Source organism: Gymnodraco acuticeps, unplaced genomic scaffold, assembly GCF_902827175.1.
Source record: "Gymnodraco acuticeps unplaced genomic scaffold, fGymAcu1.1, whole genome shotgun sequence".
Taxonomy (NCBI): domain Eukaryota; kingdom Metazoa; phylum Chordata; class Actinopteri; order Perciformes; family Bathydraconidae; genus Gymnodraco; species Gymnodraco acuticeps.
The window spans coordinates 119,727-142,324 of record NW_022992285.1 but is presented as its reverse complement, the minus strand read 5'-3'; the positions used below and the strand labels follow the sequence as shown (position 1 = coordinate 142,324).

Genomic DNA, 22,598 nt, shown 5'->3' with positions numbered 1-22,598 from the left:
TATCACTCTTCCTCCTGTAAATTAGCAGATAAAAGGCATCACATACAGGGTCGGCTCTAGAACAAATCGAATGGGGGGGGCAATCATTTACAAAGGGGGGGCACACACTGCCGTCAACAACCAACGCAACTTCAAAAAACATGCTGTAAAGTCTATTGTCTTTCACACACATTGCAGGGTGTAGTGCTATTTTATAGCGCACCTATGACTTGTGCATACATGCACGGTTGTGGCACGACCACCAAAACAGAAACATATAAGGACATAGGCCACAATATAAAAAGGGTGCAAATGTATTTAGTATCCTATCCATGTGAACATGTTTTAGGTGGGTGTGGACCTAACCTCCTCTAGGAGGGTCCGGGGGCATGCTCCCCCGGGAAGATTATTTAAAAAATATTAAAGTTAAATGCATCAATCTGGTGCACTTTGAGAGCAACATTAGGAGATATATGGATAGCCTACATCTCTCAGCATCCATATGAAACAGAACTGTACACAGATTTACTTTTTCTTTATGGATATTTTACTAATCACTCCCCTTGTAAACTGTATTCTTGTGTTACTGTCCTATAGTATTTCATACCCGTTTTTTATTTATTCTCTTATTCTTTAATAACTATAATGATCATATAAAGGTATTCCTCGCAAATACTTGTTTACATAAATGGTGAGCAAACCGTTTGAGACCCACTGAGATAACCTACACTAAAGTGAACTATCTAAACACTGAGAGAGTCCTTACCTCACTGAGCTGACGTTATAAGATCCTCTCAGTCTGACAGGAGAGGACTCTCCTCCACCTTGGTGTAGAAACAGCTCTTTATATCCGTTAGCATAGCGAGCTAACCAGATGCTAACATCAACATTCCACGTTACCGCTTGCGCACTCACAAAATGCGCTCGTGCCACACACACACAGAGCCGAGCTTGAATGAAACACAGAGACCCAGAAGTAGGGTACTTGTACTGTACTGTATATCATATTATTTTCGATGGCTTTACTGTATAATCAGTGTAACAGATGAACAGATCGCCACTGGGCTTTCATCTAAACACACAGCCACGTAATGATAACAAAACAAAGGTCGGGGGTCATTGGTCAAGCAACACACCAATCAGAGAGCAGCAGTGAGCACAGCTCAGGCTGTGTTTTATATTTGTATTCTTTATTTCTGACGTATTTCACACAACAAATCTTTAGTGGAAACGTTTTCACTTATATGATTTAGAAGAAAAAAAACGGCAAAGTGGCAAGGCTTGCCCACCCTGCTTTGGGGGGGCACAGTGACTCATTTGGGGGGGCATGGCCCGCGAATGACCCCACATGACGCCGACCCTGATCACATACCATAGCCGCGGGAAGTCATTTTGCTCAGGGGGTGCTGCCAAAAGTGAGGATGGAGCCGTTTAAAAAAAACGGCTCCATCCTGTTTGTATAAGGCGAGACACGGCAGGCAAAAACATCGTTTTTCATGCACTGGTCAATTTTGAGATGTTGTGCTATTTTGATTCCATAACATGTTTTCTTTCAGGCTTTTGGAAGGAAAACGTACAAAATACACATTTAAGTGTTCATTTTACTATAGTTTGTCTATTTGCATCTGTATATTTCTCCTAAATTCACCAAAAGTTAGCATTCTAACGTAACATAAAGTATCGCGATCGCTGTTTGCACAATGTCATCGTTGGAAAAGCTTCGTCTCTCCTGCCAACACATCCTCACTCCCAGGTCGGCCTATGTTGACGTTATGTCAAGTCCCCTGTCGGCTTTTTCCAACGCAAGGGGGGGGCCTTAGCGTCCATTTTCAACGCAAGGGGGGGGGGCCTTAGCGTCCATTTTCAGCTTTCCGGGATGTCCATATGCTTCTATAGACGCTCATGGAAGCACGGCATTCGTTTGTGTCGGCTGCCCTTAAAGGCAATGTGAGCGTCCATTCTCATTGGATAACGGAGAATTGTACACCCGGAAGTAAGTATTCCCCTTACTGTCGATTGATTTTACAGTGATATCTGCACTACTCATCGACTAAAAAACACCAGATTATCCTTGTTAATTACACAACATTGATTGGTTTAAATTGTGTGCAATGCTTTTGTATTTTTCCCCTTCGATTCGGAGAAACAAATATGTTTTCGGAGTAAAGGATGGCAGAAGACACTACACTACCCAGAATCCCCAGCTATCGTTTGGACTACACCATGTACTCTGTTTGACGTCACGTGATCTTCAAATTTCTCCCTGAAGAAAAAAAAAACATGGCCGAACTTCGTTTTATTCTCGATGGAAAATGCCTATTTTAAAGTTAGTTTGGCCATTAAAATGCGTTTTGATGTCATTTGATGCGAGAAATATGAGTTGTTATTTCAGATTATGTGTGCAGTGGATGTACATGATCTTTAGTTTGCTAGTTAGTAGCCTACGAAGATTACTTCAGGAAATTGCGTCCATAACGTTTTCATTGTTACCAAGGTGGGTTGCTAGGGACGCTGCTATCGATATTATTTCTGTTATGTTGTGTAACTGTTTAATGGTGTTATCTTTATTGCTACCCCCTTCCCCGTTAATGTATAGTGTTGGTCCACAGCGAAAACATATTAGTTTAACAAAATCCGCATCTAAAGATAGCCTACGTTATTTCCCCTGTGCAATTCCAGTCTCACATCTCACAGCACATCGTCATTAACAAATAACGGAAACAGACCGAAAACATTGAAAAAAAATACAATAATACTTTATTCCGAGTGTGCTTGCTTTTCTCTTTGGAAGTCATCACATAACGGCATTGTAATACACGGTTCGGCTGCATTAAATATTACATATCTGCCGTAGTTCTGTATTTATATAGCCCTGATGAGAAGACTTCTAGACAAACATGAGGAACTGAAAACGTGACGTGGATCATAAATATATCAGCCATTAAACAACATCTTACATTTCTTTTCACACAATACGTCTCCTTGCAGTATCAACACTAATTCGGCTGACTTTTATATTTGATCCAATTGGTAGATAGGCTGTATTTACACCATAAAGGTGCACACCTGATATAAAGGGACACCTAGTGGTTAAAGCATGATATTGAATTTCATTATTTTTATTATTAGATATTAATAGGATCCCTATAAAGTATATTAATTACTCGTTATTCTCTACTAATAGTTAATTAAAGACTGTATATAATGACTATTTTGCACATCCCTTTCAAGATTTCAAGATTTTCTAAGGTTTATTGACATATCATATAGGCCTACACAACTATGGTGTAGTTCTACATTGAATGAAAAACTTGGGTCGCAGGTTCCTCAATAGTGCATTACAAGACATCTATCAATATTTGTGCATACCTCCAGCAATGTTAACTATGTTGAAGCACTTATTTTAACTGATATTATACATAATGTATTATACTCTTATAAGATGTATGTAGATATTTCATCTCCGACCTTGTCAGGTATTGAACAATCAATAAATAAAGAACACAGAATTGTTGAATATAAAACACAGAATTTGTGTGATTATACTAAATGATTTACAAATAAACACCACTGCATATTTAACTGTTACACATGCTGATGTAACGCAAATGTTCCTACTTGAGATCAATAAAGTATATCTTATCTTAAGCTGATCGATGGCTATACTGCCATATTTGCAAAATGTGCCTCTGAACCTTAACAAGTGCATGTTTCAGGCTTATCAATTAATGTAATGTAATGTTATCAATTAACAACAGGGGTCACAAACATAAGACCAGCTGTTAAATAAAGCTCTTCTGACCTTAGCTGGCATGTGTGTATATATATATATATATATATATATATATATATATATATATATATATATTAATGCTGCCCATTATGGGCACAAGCAATTTTCACCCATTTATTAATGATATGTTTTAAATGTGAGTGTTTCCTATCCCCTAAACCTCCAGGGATGTACACAGTTTAATACTGGCAACTTCTTATTATGGGAAATACGAAAACGTCTTTTAAAACTACAACTCCCAGTAGAGACGTGCCATAGATACAGAACATGTTGCGAAACAGAATAGCCAGCATTTGTAGTTCTGGGGACAGGGTGGGGGAGGGGGGACGCGGTGGACCCGTTCAAATCCAGTTTTGGACAGTCTGCCGTGCATGGTTCCATCCCATTTCAAGTGCTGTTCGAGGCTCGGCGTAACCCTCGGAGCACACTCTCCAATCACAGAGCTTGAGGACTATCACGGGGTTTGTCAAACAGAGCACATGGTTTGGTCCAAACGATAGCTGGGGATTCTGGGTAGTGTAGTGTCTTCTGCCATCCTTTACTCCGAAAAAACATTTGTTTCTCCGAATCGAAGGGGAAAAATACAAAAGCATTGCACACAATTTAAACCAATCAATGTTGTGTAATTAACAAGGATAATCTGGTGTTTTTTAGTCGATGAGTAGTGCAGATATCACTGTAAAATAAATCGACAGTAAGGGGAATACTTACTTCTGGGTGTACAATTCTCCGTTATCCAATGAGAATGGACGCTCACATTGCCTTTAAGGGCAGTCGACACAAACGAACGCCGTGCTTCCATGAGCGTCCATAGAAGCATATGGACATCCCGGAAAGCTGAAAATGGACGCTAAGGCCCCCCCCCTTGCGTTGAAAATGGACGCTAAGGCCCCCCCCCTTGCGTTGGAAAAAGCCGACAGGGGACTTGACATAACGTCAACATAGGCCGACCTGGGAGTGAGGATGTGTTGCTCCTGCACAATGATCTCATAGTCATCGGATCCAAATATGGTCATTTCCTTTGTATCAGCAACCAATCGTGAAAGTACAAAAGGGTCTTAAACCAAGAAACGAAATCTCATTGGCTGGTGTCAATTTCTGACAACGTGATTCGTTCAGATGCATCACGTGGTGTGCTAAAACACTTCCTGGTTAGCTTTCCGCTAGAAATGTAAATCTCAAAATGGCAAAAGAACGGTGAAAAAAACGTTCACATAGAAGACAACAACAATTGTCACTTGCACGAAGCAAGGTTTTACAAAACACAAATGACCCCGAACATGAAATACCTTCACGGAGTGCGTCGAGGCGCAAGCTATCATCCAAAGAACAGGAGGGTTTAGCTAGCGCCTCACTGCAATCTTTAAAGTTCGTTTTCTCAAAATGAGTTTTTTCTCCTACTCTGAGTCCGAAATTTCCACTTCAGTTGCACTTACATACACCAAACCTTCCAGTTATATTCCTATCAATATTATGAAGGCTTTTACAGAAGGGTTTGTTCATATATCATTCATAGCCTGAATTATATAAGATTTTATACCTAGAAACATGGCGAAAATTGATATTTTAGGGCTGTTGACAATATTTTCTGATTTATGGAGTGATAAAGAGAGATATCCAAAATCCCTTCGGTGAAAGCCTTAGATGCTAATATGACTACAAAATAAAACGAGAATTTTGAACCTGGCTTTATCCAAAGTGCAGATTTCGGTTCCTGAAATGTGTTAAAATATGCGCAAATGTAATGAGATAATGGATCATTTATATATATATATTACTTTAGTTGTAGAGGTGGTGGGCTGAGGAGTAGCTGGTGGTCCACTCTTTTTATTGGGTTGTTTGTTGGAGAAAAAAATCCAAAATCCTTTTTTGCACCATTCTAGAAAGTTGTCACTCTGCAGTGTGTGTGTCGCGTCAATTACGTCACTCTCCCAAGACCTACGACCTAGATGACTCGGATTTTACTTATTTGGAAAATAAATTCAAGCCACCTGATATATACAAATATATACTATGACTATTATATGCTACTGTATACAGCTAATTTTATTTTAAGTAAAATCATAACTATTTTATGTAGTTTAATCATTTTTATTTAGGTGGTCACTCAGTTTTTCAAATGTACACCACTCGCCAACAGGGGGTGCTGCAGCACCCCCAGCACCCCTACTTCCCGCGGCTATGTCACATACTTGAATGAATGGTAAATAAAGAATGCTGGAAATAACTGCATCTCCATTAGCCTATAATGTATGCTATGCAGACTGCCTTCTTCATGTCGTGAATTGCAGCTGATGTTTTAATATGGCAATTGGCAATTTGACTTATACAACATTCGCAAGTTGTACATTTGACTCATACAATAACCCACCTTCGAGTGATGCTCTAGTTTCTTCATGTTTTGTTTTTTGCGCCGGACTGAAACTGTCTTTTCACCGACATCTCTTTACCTGCACTAGTGGCCGTATCAAAGCCGTGATTGGTCAGATATCGATACATTACAACGGTGTCGGGTTGCAGACATGCTCCCCTTGTCATCTCTCACTCTCACTCTCGCGGGGGGTGCGCGGAGAACTGAGCGGAGAACTGCGCACAGCAGCTGAGGCCCTCTGGGCGGGGCCCCTGCGCAAGGCGGGGCCCCATGCAGCCTGCGTGATTGGCCTGTAGGGAGGGGCGGCCCTGTGTGTGTGTGTGTGTGTGTGTGTGTGTGTGTGTGTGTGTGTGTGTGTGTGTGTGTGTGTGTGTGTGTGTGTGGTGTGTGTGTGTGTGTGTGTGTGTGTGTGTGTGTGTGAGTGGACACATCATGTGACGTGTCAAAGGTCAGTTCACGGCCCGTTTCGGCTCCCGCTGGTACTGGTAGTAGTCTATTTAATTTAAAGGGGCAGTTTTATAAATATTATATAATTATAATCCCAGGTTATGATTCCGTCGAGACCCTCTGCTTTCACTGCCACCCTTCTGGCAGCGCACCCGACCCCATAGCTGTTTCCCGTAGGTGCTGGGCCCGCGGGACGGAGAAGCGGAGGTGTTGCCCACGTTGCCTTTTCGGGCTGTGCCCGGCCGGGCTCCCTCCGTGGCTCCTTCGCGTCGAAAGGAGCCAGTTGAGGTGGTTCGGGCACCTAGTTAGGATGCCACCTGGGTGTGTTCCAGGCACGTCCAGCTGGGAAGAGACCTAGGGGTAGACCTAGGACCAGGTGGAGGGATGATATCTCTTCGCTGGCCTGGGAGCGCCTTGGGATCCCCCAGTCAGAGCTGGTTGATGTGGCCAGGGAAAGGAAAGTTTGGGGGGCTCTGCTGGAACTGCTATACCCCCGCGACCCGACCACGGATAAGCGGGAGAAGATGGATGGATGGTTATGATTCCTTGAAATTATACTCAACTAACCCCCCCCCCCCCCCCACACACACACACACACACACACACACACACACAAATAATTCGGAATATTTCTTCATTGTATTCATTTAAGGCTTTACTTTCCTTAGTTTTTTACTTTCATTAAAACGTTGTTTGTTTTCATATATTTTTCCCATCACATCAGTGAGTGTAGTAAGTAGAGTAATTAAATCAACGATCAGTATGCTTTTTTCCTCCATCATTAACACCTCGGAGAATGACAATGAACACAACCCTAGTCAGCCACAGTGGATTAACACTGCAATTGTTGGAAGTATTGCAGGTGTTAAATGTAGCTCTTTGAATGTGAACGAAAACCCATCAGTGTTTGTGTGTTGGGTCTTAGCTACAATTGATTAAATGGGGGTTGGGGGGGGATGTTCTCGCAGTTTCCCGAGTTACCATGGCATCTATTTCACAACCAGAATGAGACTCTGGAGATAAACCGTTAACCTATTTTCCACATTAAGAGTAAATGGCGCCCTCTGGTGATTCATTCCACTGAAAGGATTTCACTGTGTTAACAATGCAATATACGTACACATAATAGAGGACCCTCCTAATGATCCTTTCAGTGGTGGGAGAGTTAAGGGACGAATTGCACTCAGCATGAGGTCTCAAAAGGCTTTTAAGTGTTGCATTTCCTCGAAACGGCTCTGCACACACTGCTTACTCGGCTAAAGACATTAGCTTCAAGTGAAATAGTTTTTGCTGCAGTGAACTGTGCCTTCTGTCATGGTCAGTAAATTAGTTTTTAATAGAGTTGAAAGGTTTTTGACAACAATCGTTTTATGAGCACTAACATCCTTCCTCCTGGGAATCAGACCCGTTTCTTATTAGAATATGTTGATGAAATCTTAGTATCTCAGACTTGTCTTCCATATTACCTCATTTTAGTTTAGGGCTCTTTCAGGTTAAATTATCCAGCCTCATGATTAGCACATACATCGTAGGTAGCTGAATACAGTATGGAGTTTAAGTGAAAGGACAGTAAGACAGTTCTAATTCATATTTTTAATAGTTTGCTTGACACTGTCATACTGGTCACACAAACAACTTGATTTGTTTATTTCAATAGAATTTTGGACAACCAAATATGTAAAATAAAAGAAAAAAAAAGGAAACAATCAGCAAAAGAGAAATTTCATTCACTATTTTTTCTTTCCTTAAAAAAATATCAGTCTTTCCCCTTACCGTTTCAAAACCTGGAATTACAGAATGAAACAGAAATTACAAGTTAAATTCCAAGAAGCTGGAAGGCCATTAACATTTGCTGGCAAATATAAATATAGTGGTTTGAACAGTGTCTCAAATAGCTCACATGGAAAGAGGGTACATACAGTTTACACAACAGTAGGACACTCTGCACTGCCTGTATCCATTTTTATTAATGTAGAAAAACCAGGATCCTTATTTACTGATTCAAATAAATGTGTTTATGACAAGAAAATATTTACATTCAGCCAGCACTTATAGTCTCTGGAGGTTGGCTGTTGTGTTGCCCCTTCAAACATGATTGTCTATTCAGGAGGATAGTTGTGAGTGTATGTGTAGTCTGAGTAGTAGTCCTGTGCCCTCCCCCTGCCTGCTGGGTAACCCCATGAGCAGGGTCCACCTCCAGACCCGTTCCCCCGATCATGTCCTCGTCCAGGCCGTGGCCAAAGCCCTACTGGAGGAAGTCCTCTGCCCCGATAGCCCCCTAAAGAACCAGGACCCATTCCCCCCCTCATGGGCCCATGGTCCATCTGTCCAGGGATGCAACCATAACCCACAGCGCTTATTAGATGTGGAGGCAGCTTAGGTCTGACCATCGAGCCCCCCCTGGTGGCCATTGTGGGTAAGCCCACAGAGGCTCCAAGGTTGTTGGTGCAATTCACCGGAGTACTGCCCCCCTGACTACCAGGGGTGTTTCCTCCGAGGGTTTCCCCAGTGTTAGTGAGCCCGCTTGGGTCCAGTTGGCCAGCAGTGACCCCACCCTGGCTGCTGGCAGTCTGAAAAGTACTGACACCTGCTGACCCCCATGGACCCTCCCCATGTCCAATGTGTGTCCTGTCTTGTTGCGTAGGGGTCCCGCCAGCATGTGATGGAATGCCGGTCATGTAACCCGGCTGGGCTGAGTCATTGTGGTCTGTGTAGGGCTGCGTGGTGGTGAGCGGAGAGTTCCCAGAAGGCCCAGCTCCTCCGGTGTCTGAGCCATATGTGTGTCCCAGCATCATGAGGTGAGGTGGAGGAGGGGGTCTGACCTCCATGGGGAGGGAAGCCAGGTTGGCTAGAGGTCCTGCTGAGGCAGAGGCTGGAGCTGGGACAGGCCGATACTCCTGCTCCTGGGTGCTGCTGCAGGGCGAGGCAGGGTAGGCGGGGGAGGCTGCATAGCTGGAGGAGCCAGTGTAGGAGGACCACGAGGCTGAAGGACACAGGAAGCTCTGGTGAGGATTCACAGGAAAACTGCCCGGGGATAAGCTGCCAATGTCTGAAGAGCCTATTCCCATCTGGTTGGTGGCTTTGAACTGAGAGATGGCTGTCTTGAGAGCACTGTAGTCAGACAGCGTTGGAGTTCTATCAGGAGTCGCCTGCTGGTCTGGAAGCGGAGGACGAAACTCCTCCGTCTCCGGTGGGGGCGGCTGCGGAGCGCTCTGAACTGCCTTGTTCTGCTCTGAGGGATCCAATATGGTGTTTGACTCACCATCATCAGAGTCTAATGACATGTCCTCCTCTTCCACACACTCAGCGTTTACTACTGGGAGAGCAGGAGAGAGCAGAGAAAGATAAATGGAAAAGTGGAAAGGAAGATATTATCAAGGAATGCGTTATAGATGCATTACCAGCACAAAGTGTGTTTTAAAAGCGCTGCTAGACAGTACAATCATATTTTCACAGGCGAGATAAATGAACAGAACAAAAGGCAATTTGGCAAAGCAATTACACTGCAGCAAAACGACAGGAAATCTCCAGGGTTTTTGTGTGTATGCCTGATGACGACGTTACCCACCTGTGGAGGGCGGTGTCGGGAGCTCATTCTGATTGATGGAGCCAATGAGACTGTGGAAACCGCTCATAACATCATCAATGCTCCCTATCACAATCCCATTTCTGGAATACTGCAGGAACATCTCAAATGGCCTCTCTGTCGAAACACAAGATGCAATAATTCAGTCAGCAATTTAAAATGAATCAAAGACAGCGATACACACATTTAATACTTTTACATCATCTACATTTCCCTCTATATCATTTGGAATAGGGATGTCTTGAAAACCGATACTGCGGTGCTAAGTTGATGCCAACATCTGAAAATGTGCAGGAGAGCTAGTCAACATTAGCTGTTAACAGCTGGTAAAGATGTGTTTTACAGAGTTGCACTATGGTGCATTCAGGCTGTATTCAGTTCAAAGGTAGTTATAAGTCTGTCATGATATTTACAAATGTCAAACATGGTTTTTGGAAAGAAACTTGAATAAATAATATTTTCTTTTTTACTGAATTTCTGGTAAAGGAACATCCCTAATCAAGAAGTTAAACATTTCTAATTAACAAAAAAAAACATACATTGTAGTTTTATGCTACTTTTAGAAGACTGATGAATGTGACTTTAGTTGATAATGATGAAGATGATTATACCTGTGAGGAAGATAAGGTGCCGTTGCTGTGTGTGCTGAGCTTGGAGCTTGATCAGGCATTCCAGGTCTGGAGCCTGACGTGACTGGGTGTCACACTCGTGATACGGGAGGAACTCCACCAGGTGCTTCTTCTGATACACGGTGAGGAGGTTTAGCAGCCCCATGGCGTTGGCGTTTAACCTTTAAGAGAACGGAAAAAATAGTATTTGATTTGAATTACAGCTGCAACGATTAGGCGACTGACAAAAGAAACATTTTCTCCATCTATTATTAATAATGCATTTTAGGTAGTCACCTCGCCAGTTCTTTAAGCTTCTTCTGGGACTTGCAGTGCACCTTCCACTGCCAGGGGTGTTCAGGGGTGCTCTGCTCTTCCAAGAACTTCAGCAGCCCCTGCAAACGATCTGGAAAAAACAAGCCACATAAGCTTTCAAGTTAACATTTACCCCTTTCTTTATTGCCATTCCAACGGTTAAGAAATTAGACCTATAACATATACTCTCAGGACTGGCTCACACTTTAAGTTCCTGCAGTAAAACCTAATCTTGGAGACAAAGCTTTCGGATGTTGACACACTGATATTGATAGGGTGATTACAAATGTGTGTTCTATTGGCTTTGGGTGTGCTGGTTTTGCATGAAATACTTGTCGTTTTATCTATTTTTTATTCCTAGGCCAAGGATATATCAGAAAACATTTATATTTCATCCAAACATTTCCATGAACTCGCACACTTCCCACACAGACTTACCCTGCGTGATAAGGTCAGGGTTGAGGACGAACTCATCAGACACCATGAAGCCTCCGGTCACAAACAGCTCGTTATAAGTGTGGTTCTTGACATCGTCCAGAGTGTCGACTCCAGCGAAGCTCACTGAGGGCAACTTCTTCAAAGACACCAGTGCTGGGATCTGCAGAATGAAAAGGTGAACTCAAAGTTATTTTATTACATTTGTATTGAATGTATGTATATCTAAATATATACATGTGCATATTGTCTTCAAAGTGTGCGCATAGAACCCTATAGAATAATTAAAGTCAGCTGCCAGATAAGAAAAACAATACTCTGCAGCAGATGTTGAATTCAATTAGGATGCTAATATTAAAGTTTGATCACTGTGTGGATCAGCTGGGGCCATGAGATGAGGATAGTGACAGGAGGTGATCGTACCTTGTGCACGTGTGCAGCGATGTCCTCGTTCTGAATGATGATGAGGAGCTTATCTAAGCTGCTGCTGTTCTCCAGAAACGTCTGCGGGCTGCACTCGCTGTTGCCGAGACTCTTCAAGTAGTCCTTTGTGACAGACAGGAGAGACGTAATTGTTAAAGACAGACAGATGAACAAGTCCTTCTCTCTTTCACCTCACATACCAACTTGTCTGCCAGATACAGGATGAGCTCAGGGACACGGAACACATAGTGGCAAAGAGGAGAGAGTGTAACCTTTCACATTCCTGCTGTCGGTCTGTGAGGAATGTTTTTGAGTTGTACTTATAAACTCATAAATATTTGGGTTTTGAATTATTACAAAACACCATTGTGAAAGGTTCTAGGAACTCTGTGAGACTGACATTTATTGACAAACATTTAAAAGCACAACACAATCCCAAAGATTATAAATGACCATGAACGGGGGCCTATACTACGAAGCTGGTTCAACCTAACCTGGATATGTTTGAGTTAGCCGGTTGGCCTAATCCAAAACATACGCGCTCTCGCTAAACGGTACTACGACGCTGGTTATCAAGTGGATCGCTCAAGCCAGCCGTGTCCTATCTAGTTAGGTGCGCGTTCACATGAACTGACAGCGCAGCGTCATACTTCCTGAATGAAAAGTGAACTTTAATACTAGTCAAATATGAAGAAGTTAAACTTTAAACATCCATGACTTAAACACTTTATCCAGGATAAAAGCCACATAGCTGTGTGGCACAAATAAAGTTTGAATGCGTACATTAACAGGTTTATGATATCACTGCCCCGTCTAAAACACGATCTGACTTTAATTACATTTGTCTCGAGTGTTTCGTCAACTTAATGTGTTGCTTAAAATAATACTTCTGCATACAGTATGTGACACTGTGAGTGTTGCACGGCCAGATACGGCTCAACTGACTCAGATAAGGAGATATATGATACATTATGATGTGATATGATGTGATATGAATGATAATGGGACACGTTGACGTCTGCACTCAGTGTACTTATGTTGTGGCAGATATTTAAGTAAGCTTTCTTAACGCTAATGTTATAATAGTCAGATTGCTCTGAAGATGGAGGTGATATTCTATTAATGTTCACGTTCACACAGTCGGTGATTTTTGCCGGCCGTCTTTCCTGCAACGGCAGCTTTTCTGTATTTCCTTTCTCCTGTAATATGACTTGATCGCTTTAAACTCCGCACACTGAGCTCTGATTGGTCAGCAGGCAGTGCTTTCACTGAGTTGAGCTCTTAGCCTGCAACCTAACCTGCTCCCGACCAGGTTAGCCGCTTAGCATAAGTTACCATGGAGATCTAGCCTGCTAAAAAGAGAACCAGCTTCGTAGGACCGGAAAGCCGGAGTTTTCCCTGAATTTAGCCGGCTAAGCGAAAATCCTGCTTCGTAGTATACCCCCCTGGTCTCCACTTTCAAAACCACATTGAGCCCTTGTTTTGTACCTTGATTTCCTTGCAGACGGAACTCTCGTCCCCCTCGTCCCCGGAGTAGATGTAGAATTTGACCGTATTCTTGGTGACGTCCTTAAAGATCTCCACCAGGCTGCTGAACACCTCAGGCTTCAGCTGACCGATGAGGCTGCCAGCCAGCAGGCCCGGTCCACTCCCAGAAGGAGGGTCCTTTTTATGGGTCTTCAGCTCTGGAGAGTCTGGTGTGACCTGAGAGGGAGAATAGAGCTCTCCCTTAACCTTTCCCGACGAGCCCTCTGATTTAGACTTAGCGGATCCTTTGACAGTGCCCGTTTTACCACCGTGAGAGGAGGGGGTGCTTTTTGACAGGGAGGGGTCTGCTTTACTTTTAGGAGTCTGTACGGGGGTGGGGGGTGGTGTGGTAAGATTAGATGTCGTGACTGCGGGAGGTGGAGAAGTGACCTTGGGGGGAGCAGGTGGGCTGGGGATCAGCTTGTCCATCTTCTCACACAGTGCTTTGACCTCCCCTTGAGTGGGGACGGGCGAGACGTAGGGTATCACAAAGTCGGAGAAGCAGCTGTTGGGCAGCCAGCTGTGGCGAGGGAGCAACCTCGGGGAGAGCCGCGAAGAATAGCAAATGTGCTGAATCTGCATGATGTTTTTGATGTTAGAGGTGAGACTGTGAATCTCCTGGTTGAGTATGGTGTCCAGGCTGATGGAGGGCCTGAAGGGAACTTCCTCTACGACTGGTACCGTGGGGGGTGCGACCGCCTTTTTTACTTTCACCGCTGCGGGGGTCTTGGGCTCTGGGTAGCTGTCTGCCATCGTCACAGATACTGGCTCAGGCTTAGGCTCGGGCTTCGGCTCAGGAAAAGGCCGTGCTTTGTCTGTAAGGAGAGAAGACAGTAAACGTGTCACAGTGATGAATCAGATCTAAATATGTCCACAAAGGCCTGTGTAAAGTGACAGCTCTGAGGTACCTTCATTAGCGGGGGGAACCCATGTTGGGTTGCCTGAGGCGTGAGCTTGCTCTGTTGGGGATCCGAGGCTGAGTGGACTACCAGGGCTACAGTCCATGTCCTCCTAAAAAGAAAGAAAACATATTTTTAGGCTCCCAAAAAGGTTGATTTCATGGTGGAATTATTCTGTAATAAAACAGCTGTTCATATTTCACCTCTGTGTAGTTCGTCTGAGGTACAGGCTCATTTAGTTTGGTGAGGTCCGGCTCAGCCCTCCCTGAACCTGTCGATGGTTCCCCGGGGTTTGGCGGCACCGCCATCGCACCCTGAGCCATGGCTTTGTTGAGAGTGGCCAGGAGGATCTTGAGCAGACGCTGAGTGTCGTTGACTGCCGTGGGGTTTGCGTTGCCATGGGCCCTCAGGTCCGTGTCATAGATGCCCATGCTCTCCATCACTGCTGTCAGATTGTCGCTCTGCCCGCCCTCATCAACGATCTCATCTGCTGTGGCTCCTAGCAGGGTGCACACAATTAGTTAGAGACATTTGCAATATTAGTGTGTAAGAAAGTATTGTAGACTTTCACAATTAAAGCTGTTCTGTACATATTACAGAATACTTGAAGAAAGATATGCATTATTATAAAATGTTTAAATGTTACTCTAGGTGTAGGAAGTGAAACTACCTAAATTCAGAGGAAGCTTTTCAGCTTCTGATGAACTTAACTCTACAATTGTGGCAGCAGTTGATGAACTGGCACACCAGTATATTAACAGATACCTGGATGAGCCCCGAACATGCTTGACATTTAAAAATGTAAGCAATCATAAAGTAATTTGTAATCCTATACACTGGCTCCATGTCGATATGGTGCCGATGGGGATGTTGTTTTTAGTTTACAATGCAATTACTCAGAACTCAGACAGTGTTGTGAAACTAATATAATATTCATTATTTCTAAAGGAATGAACGTTCGAGGCAGTAGGTGGAAATTATCGGGAAAATTAAATTACACAATTTAAATAAAGCCAGAGAGAGAGCTGCAGGCGTCCGTCCTCACCTCTGCTTGGTTCCCCGTTGCTATGCGGGTCTGTGCGTTGGTGTTTGTTCATGCCCCCCATCTCCTCTCCCTCAAACTTCCTCTTTAGACTGTTGGCGTCCTCTCCCAGTTCCTTGTGGGGAAGTGCCTTCTTATGAAGCTGGATCAGCTTGAGCAACTGTTTCATCTTGTCCTTATCGTACTCATTGTGGGAAAGCTTCAACTTCTGAGGGGCCTGAGCCGGGGTCTCAATGTTCGTCTTGGGCTGCGGCTGGGCCCCGTTAGAATGGGCCAACCCCTGTCTCCGCTTGCTGCTGTCCGGGGGGGGCTTCTCGTGTGCGGGCCTCTCTGGAGGAGGCCTCTCCGCGGGTCTCTCTGCGGGTCTCTCTGCGGGTCTCTCTGCGGGTCTCTCTGCGGGTCTCTCTGCCCGGTCTGAGCCCCTGTCCGAGCCGCCCCAGTCGGAAACGGGGCTGTATTCCACTGGGGCCGGGGCAGGTGTGGGGATGGGTGTTGGGTGCTGTATCCTTTCACGGATGTCCTTCATTTTGTTCAGAGGTAAAATCGAGTTTGCGGGGTTTTTGACGTAAGAATGCAGCACGGCTTCCATGTTAAATTTGGGTCTGGGCACTTGGAGCGGGTTGGTCCTTTCGTCCACGTTTTGTTTGTATTCGGGCGGAATGAAGGGTCGCACCGTGCCCGATTCCATACGAGTTAGGTAGTCTGTGGCCTGGCGCTCCACCCCAGAGCTCAGGTCCTTGCCAGGGTTGGGCCGCAGCTTGAACAGCGCGTAGTGAAGAGCGGGGATGAAAGGTTCCATCGAGGACACGGTAGCAGGCTTGGGCTCCAGCGTCTCTGGCTCGCACAGTCTGGATGCTACAATGGAGTACACATAAGTTAGTGTCAGCTAAAATACTTTATCTGCACTATTAAATGTGTAAGAGACAGGAGCTTCATTACAGGAGTTGGGGTTGTCACATGGAAACATCACAACTCGTTTTTTATGTAATTTTGTCATTGATTAAATATATGCGCTTGTCTTATCCAAATATTCTCTATTTGCCATTAAAACATTGAAGTGGGGAGCTTCATGCAGATTCGGCCACTGCTGGTCAGGGTTAGAATAGGAATGGATGGTGTGAACAATACTTACAATACTTGACAACCATCCTTGACTCCTGAAAGATGAATAATGCTTGCAGGTTCTTCTCAACGCGCCCCCGCCGCTCTGCAAAACAAACAGCAACTTGTTTCAAAGCTGAACCCTCACCGACAGAAGGAATCAAGTAGGTGTTTTACTGACACAGAGAATTATGAGAGGAGAGTAAAAGCTTTTTGGCACCTTTGGACTCCACCATCTGCGATGAGGACAACAGGAACAGAAAGCCCCTGTCAAACAAGGACTTCACCAGCACCTGAATGAGGAGAGGCAACACTGCAGTCAGAAGCACCGGGGTGTATCATTATCAGATAATGTGAGCTATCATAACACCAGTTTGGTGCTTGACAGGTTTTATTTGTCTAGTGCGCACTACAAACTGACTAGATCAAGTAAAAGAAAAACAGAATAGATGTTTTTACCTGGATAATTGTCTTGTTTATTGGGGAAATAACTGTTTATTGAACAAAATCTACTTTTATTACATTGAATGATTATGTTCAATGCAACAGTGTGTACAAATAGTTGTATTTCTGTGTGCTTTATCAGATTGTGAAATAAGGAGGATTCGAAGGAAAATACTATGGTTGAATCCGGACATCCTGATTCTTTGAATTCAATTTGGACCCAAGTTTATTGAGTTGGTAAACTGGGATTTTGTATATTTTTTGTTTCCCTTTAGGGTGACTCACCATCCTGTCCCTCTCCAGTTTGTGGACCAGCGCTGCCAAGCTACCATTGGTTGGTTTTCCTTTTCCGTCAGTCACATCGAACAGGCTGCAGGACATCCCACACCTCATCACTGCGGACCAAGAAAAGCAACTTCAAATAAACAGCAGACCCATAAGTCCTCTAAAGAAGTCGTTTTCTGCATGCTCAGTCAATCATATACATTGATTAAGTTAAGTAGCTGTTTCTGTAATACAAAATGCAGCGTATGCATTTAGAATAGCTTAATGAATTGAAATTCAAGTAATGCATTTGTCCTGCATCACCAGGGCATTGTCCTAGCATTTCATTATGAGATATTCACATGTGCAGTTCGGACTGACCTTCCCGTGATGCGCTGTAAGTGTCCCAAGAAAAAAGCACAGAGGGGATCTTTCGCTTCACCTGCTCCAGCTGCATACCTCGACTCAGCGACAGCTTCTCAGGCCTTCAGGGGAGAAAACAGATTTGAAATAGCAAATCATAACAAAATCCACACAAAAACGGTCTTTTCATTGCACACATTCATTTTAACCTCCTCTTGGCAGTGTTAAATGTAAGCACATAGAGGGGTTTTATGCAAAAAGGGGTCTTTAATAATTAACAGTGGACATTCTAATAGCACTGTGAAGGTCATTTAGAGATACACAGAATGATGTTAGAGACTAAAGGTTGACTCACAGTTTGTAAGGGAGGTAGGAGCGCGAGGAGGATCGTAAACAGATTGGGAATAACTCCTGGCCCTTGTTCACCAGTACACCACTCCACACAGTGTAGCAGCTTTTCCCTGCAACAGGAGCAACAGCAAAGGTCAGAGGTCAGACAAGATACAGAGAGAAAGGAACTGCTGGAATATCCCTGAAATCCCTGCCCTTTTTTTTTTTTACAGAATCTCTTCTCCGGAAAGTCGTTGAATTTGGACCATTTTGAGGGTGCGTCACACATATAGGCTTTTTCATTTTATTCAATATTTATCAAATAAGTACGATTTAAAATAGTTTTACCTCGCCTTCCTTCAGGTGAAATGGTGTTGAACCTGTTAAGAGAAATGAAAAACAGGCTCATTACAAACACACAACACTATGAAAACCTCCCCAGTTGCCGGGAGATACTGCCAAGTGTCATCACTTCAAAGTCAGCTTTATTGTCAAAATTACTACATGTGTTATACATCCAGAAACCTCGAGATACCGTTTCCCTCAGTCCCACAGTGTGACATATATACATAAAACAAAAAAAGGGCCTAGATAAACGGGGTATACAACTAAGTAATAGTTTTAATAAGGGCTGGTTAATAATATATTTAAAATGTTCAAAGTACAGTTTCAGTGCAGTAGCAGCGGAGATGGGCAGAAAATACGCACCTGTGTGAAGTCATAGGAGTTGCTGCAGCCTCCTTGCCTTTGTACTGAAAGGAAACCACAGCGTAGGGGCACACGTGCCTGGGTCGTGCCTTGATCTCATCGAATGCAAACTCAAAAAAATATTGCTAAAAGACAACAAGAAATATGTGTTATTAACTAATTCTGTCCATGACATAAAGTAATTTAATTTGAAAATACAAAACATAAAGTAAGTGAAATAACAAAGACCTCTCGCTTACCTGTGTGAGCTCAAAAGCCCTGTAAGACAGCAAAGACGTAACCCTATTGGCACTTTTGGACAAGTGAGAGTCAAACTTTTGATTCGGTTCCATAGCGTTCTTAGGCATGTTCTCATGGATGTGCTTTATTCGGCCCTGAGAGACAAAACAGACAGGTGAGCTTAAGATCCCACGGGAATAAGAAATCTGTCAACAGCACAAAATGAAAATAGAGTGGTAGACATACCCTCATGACTTTGAAAATGATTATGTCTCCAGACGAGCCCACTTCGAAGGGATTGATTTGTAACAGATCAGAATATTTTGAGACATAAACACCTACAACGACAGAATAACTGGATTAGAGGAACAGCGTCATAATCACACTCCATCAGTAATGCATTCAAGTATCATCTTTTTACACACAAAACCATAATAATCACGTCAATTACATGGCGATACTTTGAGAGGACAAAACATTCGTCAGCGATGAACCAACATTAAAGTGATATCTTTTTTATATTTAAGAGCCATTCCCAGCTGTTGATATAGCACGTAAGGTTGTAAATTAATCAGGTCACAATAAACAAAGAACCGTAGCTGCTTATCAATCGGCTAACAAATGAAATAGGAAACAAATACCGCTGTCAGTGCTAAAACAATAACATGACAAAGAACATCTAATCAAAAACAATACTGTCTCCCTTTGAGGAAACAACATGAAAGAGACTAACTCACCCGTTGAATTGTTTCCTAGTGTAGTAATCCTGGAGTGTCCCACCGACAGACCCTTCTCACAGATCCACTGGAGCTACACAAACAAGAGAACAAGAAGAGCTCAGAATCATGCACAATGAGAAAACATCATTATTTTAAACCATCATCACCACGTCCGTTATTATTACCTTGGATTTGTCTGGGAAAAGGAAGCAGTATGACTCGGTCAGCTCCGGTTCCGTCCGCCCCTCCTGCTTCATCTCTCTCCGCTTCTCGATGAACTGGCACAAAACATGGAGCAGACAGCCAATGAAATACAGCAGAGCTTAACATGCATGACTGGTAGAATGTGTAACTTGTAAAGATCACATTTGATTACAGCCGGGCCTCAGCATGATCTCCATCCTGCCATGTGAGCCACGAGAACAGTCGTTTGACCAGCTAAGCCGTAAAGACTGAATGTGTGTAGAGACAATGACATTTTGCCCACAGGAAGACTTTGACCTACCTCCTTCTCCAGCAGCTCATTGTGAATGAGCCTTGCCTTGCAGTAGGAGAAGGTTCCTCGTGATGAGGAGTCGAGGTAAAACGAGGAGAAGATCTTCACAAGGTCTTCAAACTCCCGGCTGTCAGGGGGCAGGAACTGGTACAAGCCTGCACACAGAGAGGAGATCAGTTCATTAGAAATGTGCAGAGTAGTAGTAAAGCATTCCAACACTTAAACTCAATCCACAGGAGACGGCAACATCAAGCTGACAATCATCCTCATGTATAGGGTGATATGGTACCAATATATCTTTCTTACAGGAGAAGAGGATACATGTGACCTGTGTTAAGACTTCAGTTATTATCAGAAAGTCTCTTAGTGTGCATTAAGTGAATCTCACTGGGGTTGCACTGACCCAGCTGCCTCTACTTCCCATGTGCTAAAGCCAGCTGACTAGAATAGATTACCGAGTTGTCCTTTAAGGAATAAGCTGAACACTGATCAGCAGTAAGTAGGAATCTCTTATATCAACCAACACGTGACGAAACCTAGCTTCTGTCTGTGTTTACAAAAAGGTTTATTTTATAAATCCAAAAACATATAAAGAAGAGAACAAGCACTTGCAAAATACTGGACGGAGCAGTGTCAGCCTCACTCAAGCTGTGGGGTAACAAGAAGTGATACATATTTCAGGTGAGGAAACACGCTGACTGACTCAAATCTGGAGATGCACACAGCCAGGTCTGTCTCACATTTAAGATTACCAAAAATAATTACATTGTTTTTGCTTTACATATGAACCTTGATGAGTTGACCAGATACTGCAAGCGTGGCTGCTTAATAAAGACTCTAGTCTAGCAACTGCAGCTCAACTTTGCATATACACAAACAAGTGATGTATGACAGCGAGGTTTGTAACAACCACTCTGCTGCCTCCTTTTTGAGACATGATGGGGCCAGTGTCGTTGTATTGTACTGTGAGGTGAAGGTGTAAGAAGGATGCTCTGATACACAAGTGACATCAAGCTGGTGGGCAGCCCTACTTATTGGTATTGTGAAAACCTTTTTTAGAAGTTGGGTGGATTATTCATGCCCTTCACCGAGGTCAATATGACACCAACATGTTGTCAGGTGATGGCTGCAACAAACTCATGACACCAGCAGCGAAACTCAATCAGACTATAGTCCCATGAAAAAGGTAACGGCCAAACAAGGTGGTCTTTCAAACGGGCAGTGTGTTGCTTTCAGGAGCCTTCAAGGGACATGTAGCCAACTGCTGTAACTTGGGTACCTGGGTTGGACCACCAAAGCTAGCTCTGCTAAAGCAACTCACGCTACATTAGTCCAGACTGTCCGATAGCTTACATACTACGTCGTTGGTTTAATCTTAACCCGTGGACATTAAGTTAAACTAGTAAAACTAGCGAGGCCATCCAGCTAGCTAGCAGGCTAGCAACATGCAGCATCAGAATTATGAAAGACAGGACAGGCTCTGTTCAAAATAGCAGCGATATGGCACCACCTTTCCGTTCTCTTATCTTCCTCGGGATTTGGAAATTCTTCCGTGGCAGCTCCTCGCTCGGTCTCTGGCCTTGCGAGGCGGAACTGCCAAAGCTCCGGGCATCTGCCTGCACGCTCCTGCGCCGCTCAGGGGCTTCTTTCTCGGGCATTACACCGTCTCCACATCCAGGCTGATCGCCATTTTGGTTGGCTGTGGCCGAGGTGGCGGCTGATTTCTTCAAGGGTTCGCCTCCCTCCAGCTGCATTTCGTCCGTCGCGGTACTTTCTGAGTCCCTTCTCCCCACCGCGTTGGGGTTCAGGGCCATTTTCGGGCACCGTGCACGTATTACGGGCAATGTAGCTCAAACGATTACGGCGGCGCTTCACTTACACACACTCCTCCTCAACCAGCCTCCGCCATTATGAAAATGACGTACACGTTCTTCTCCACCACTGCAAAACGCTGCCGTCACGATGTTTACAAACGCCACCCAGCGGCGGAGCGGGGTACTGCCCGACCGGTGATGAGTGATGGATGCAATAGTGAGTGAACATGGCGGTGAAGGATGTATGCAAATGTAAACTAATTTAGGACACATTCTATTTACAAGGCAAAATGTATAAAGACCCACCCATTTGTCACATGCTACTATAATGAAACTAAACATTATGTTGTTGAATTGAAATCTAAATGTGTAAAATATCACTTATATTACCAAAATAATGGAATCAATGGAATATCCTTATAACCATAAAAATGACCAACACCATTATTATTCTAATTTAATTATGTTTATCTAAATGGTTTATGCTGCTAAGTACCATTTTGGTATAAGAGCTGTTGTGTATAGAGGATACACATTGTGTAATTGTAATGATTCCCTTAATGTTTATAAATTAATTGAGATGATTTTAGATGACAAATACACTAGCTTTAAACGATACCCAATATATAAAATGTATATATTGGGTATCGTTTGTGGGATTTGTTGTTCTGTATACAGAACAAATCCAACTTTTGTAATACCTTATTATACCACC

General features: G+C 43.6%; 1 protein-coding gene across 2 annotated transcripts; it reads right to left on the bottom strand.

Moving 5' to 3' along the window:
• Positions 1–8,163: 8,163 nt before the first annotated feature.
• tasorb (transcription activation suppressor b) lies at positions 8,164–22,014 on the bottom strand. 2 transcript variants are annotated; one of them, XM_034207604.1, is made up of 23 exons: positions 21,580–22,014; positions 20,079–20,224; positions 19,759–19,851; positions 19,592–19,664; positions 19,101–19,192; positions 18,875–19,009; positions 18,636–18,760; positions 18,276–18,307; positions 17,953–18,058; positions 17,616–17,719; positions 17,256–17,365; positions 16,747–16,819; positions 16,558–16,632; positions 15,429–16,280; positions 14,587–14,882; positions 14,393–14,495; positions 13,446–14,299; positions 11,958–12,080; positions 11,538–11,697; positions 11,082–11,190; positions 10,788–10,966; positions 10,159–10,293; positions 8,164–9,906 (listed from the first exon to the last, which is right to left on the bottom strand). In XM_034207604.1, exons 1-23 carry the CDS (start codon positions 21,881–21,883, stop codon positions 8,690–8,692), a joined length of 5,496 nt encoding a protein of 1,831 aa, XP_034063495.1. In that variant the 5' UTR covers positions 21,884–22,014; the 3' UTR covers positions 8,164–8,689. The 2 variants fall into 2 exon arrangements, with proteins under 2 accessions (XP_034063495.1, XP_034063496.1); XM_034207605.1 differs by having other exon boundaries at positions 8,164–9,903.
• Positions 22,015–22,598: the final 584 nt, after the last annotated feature.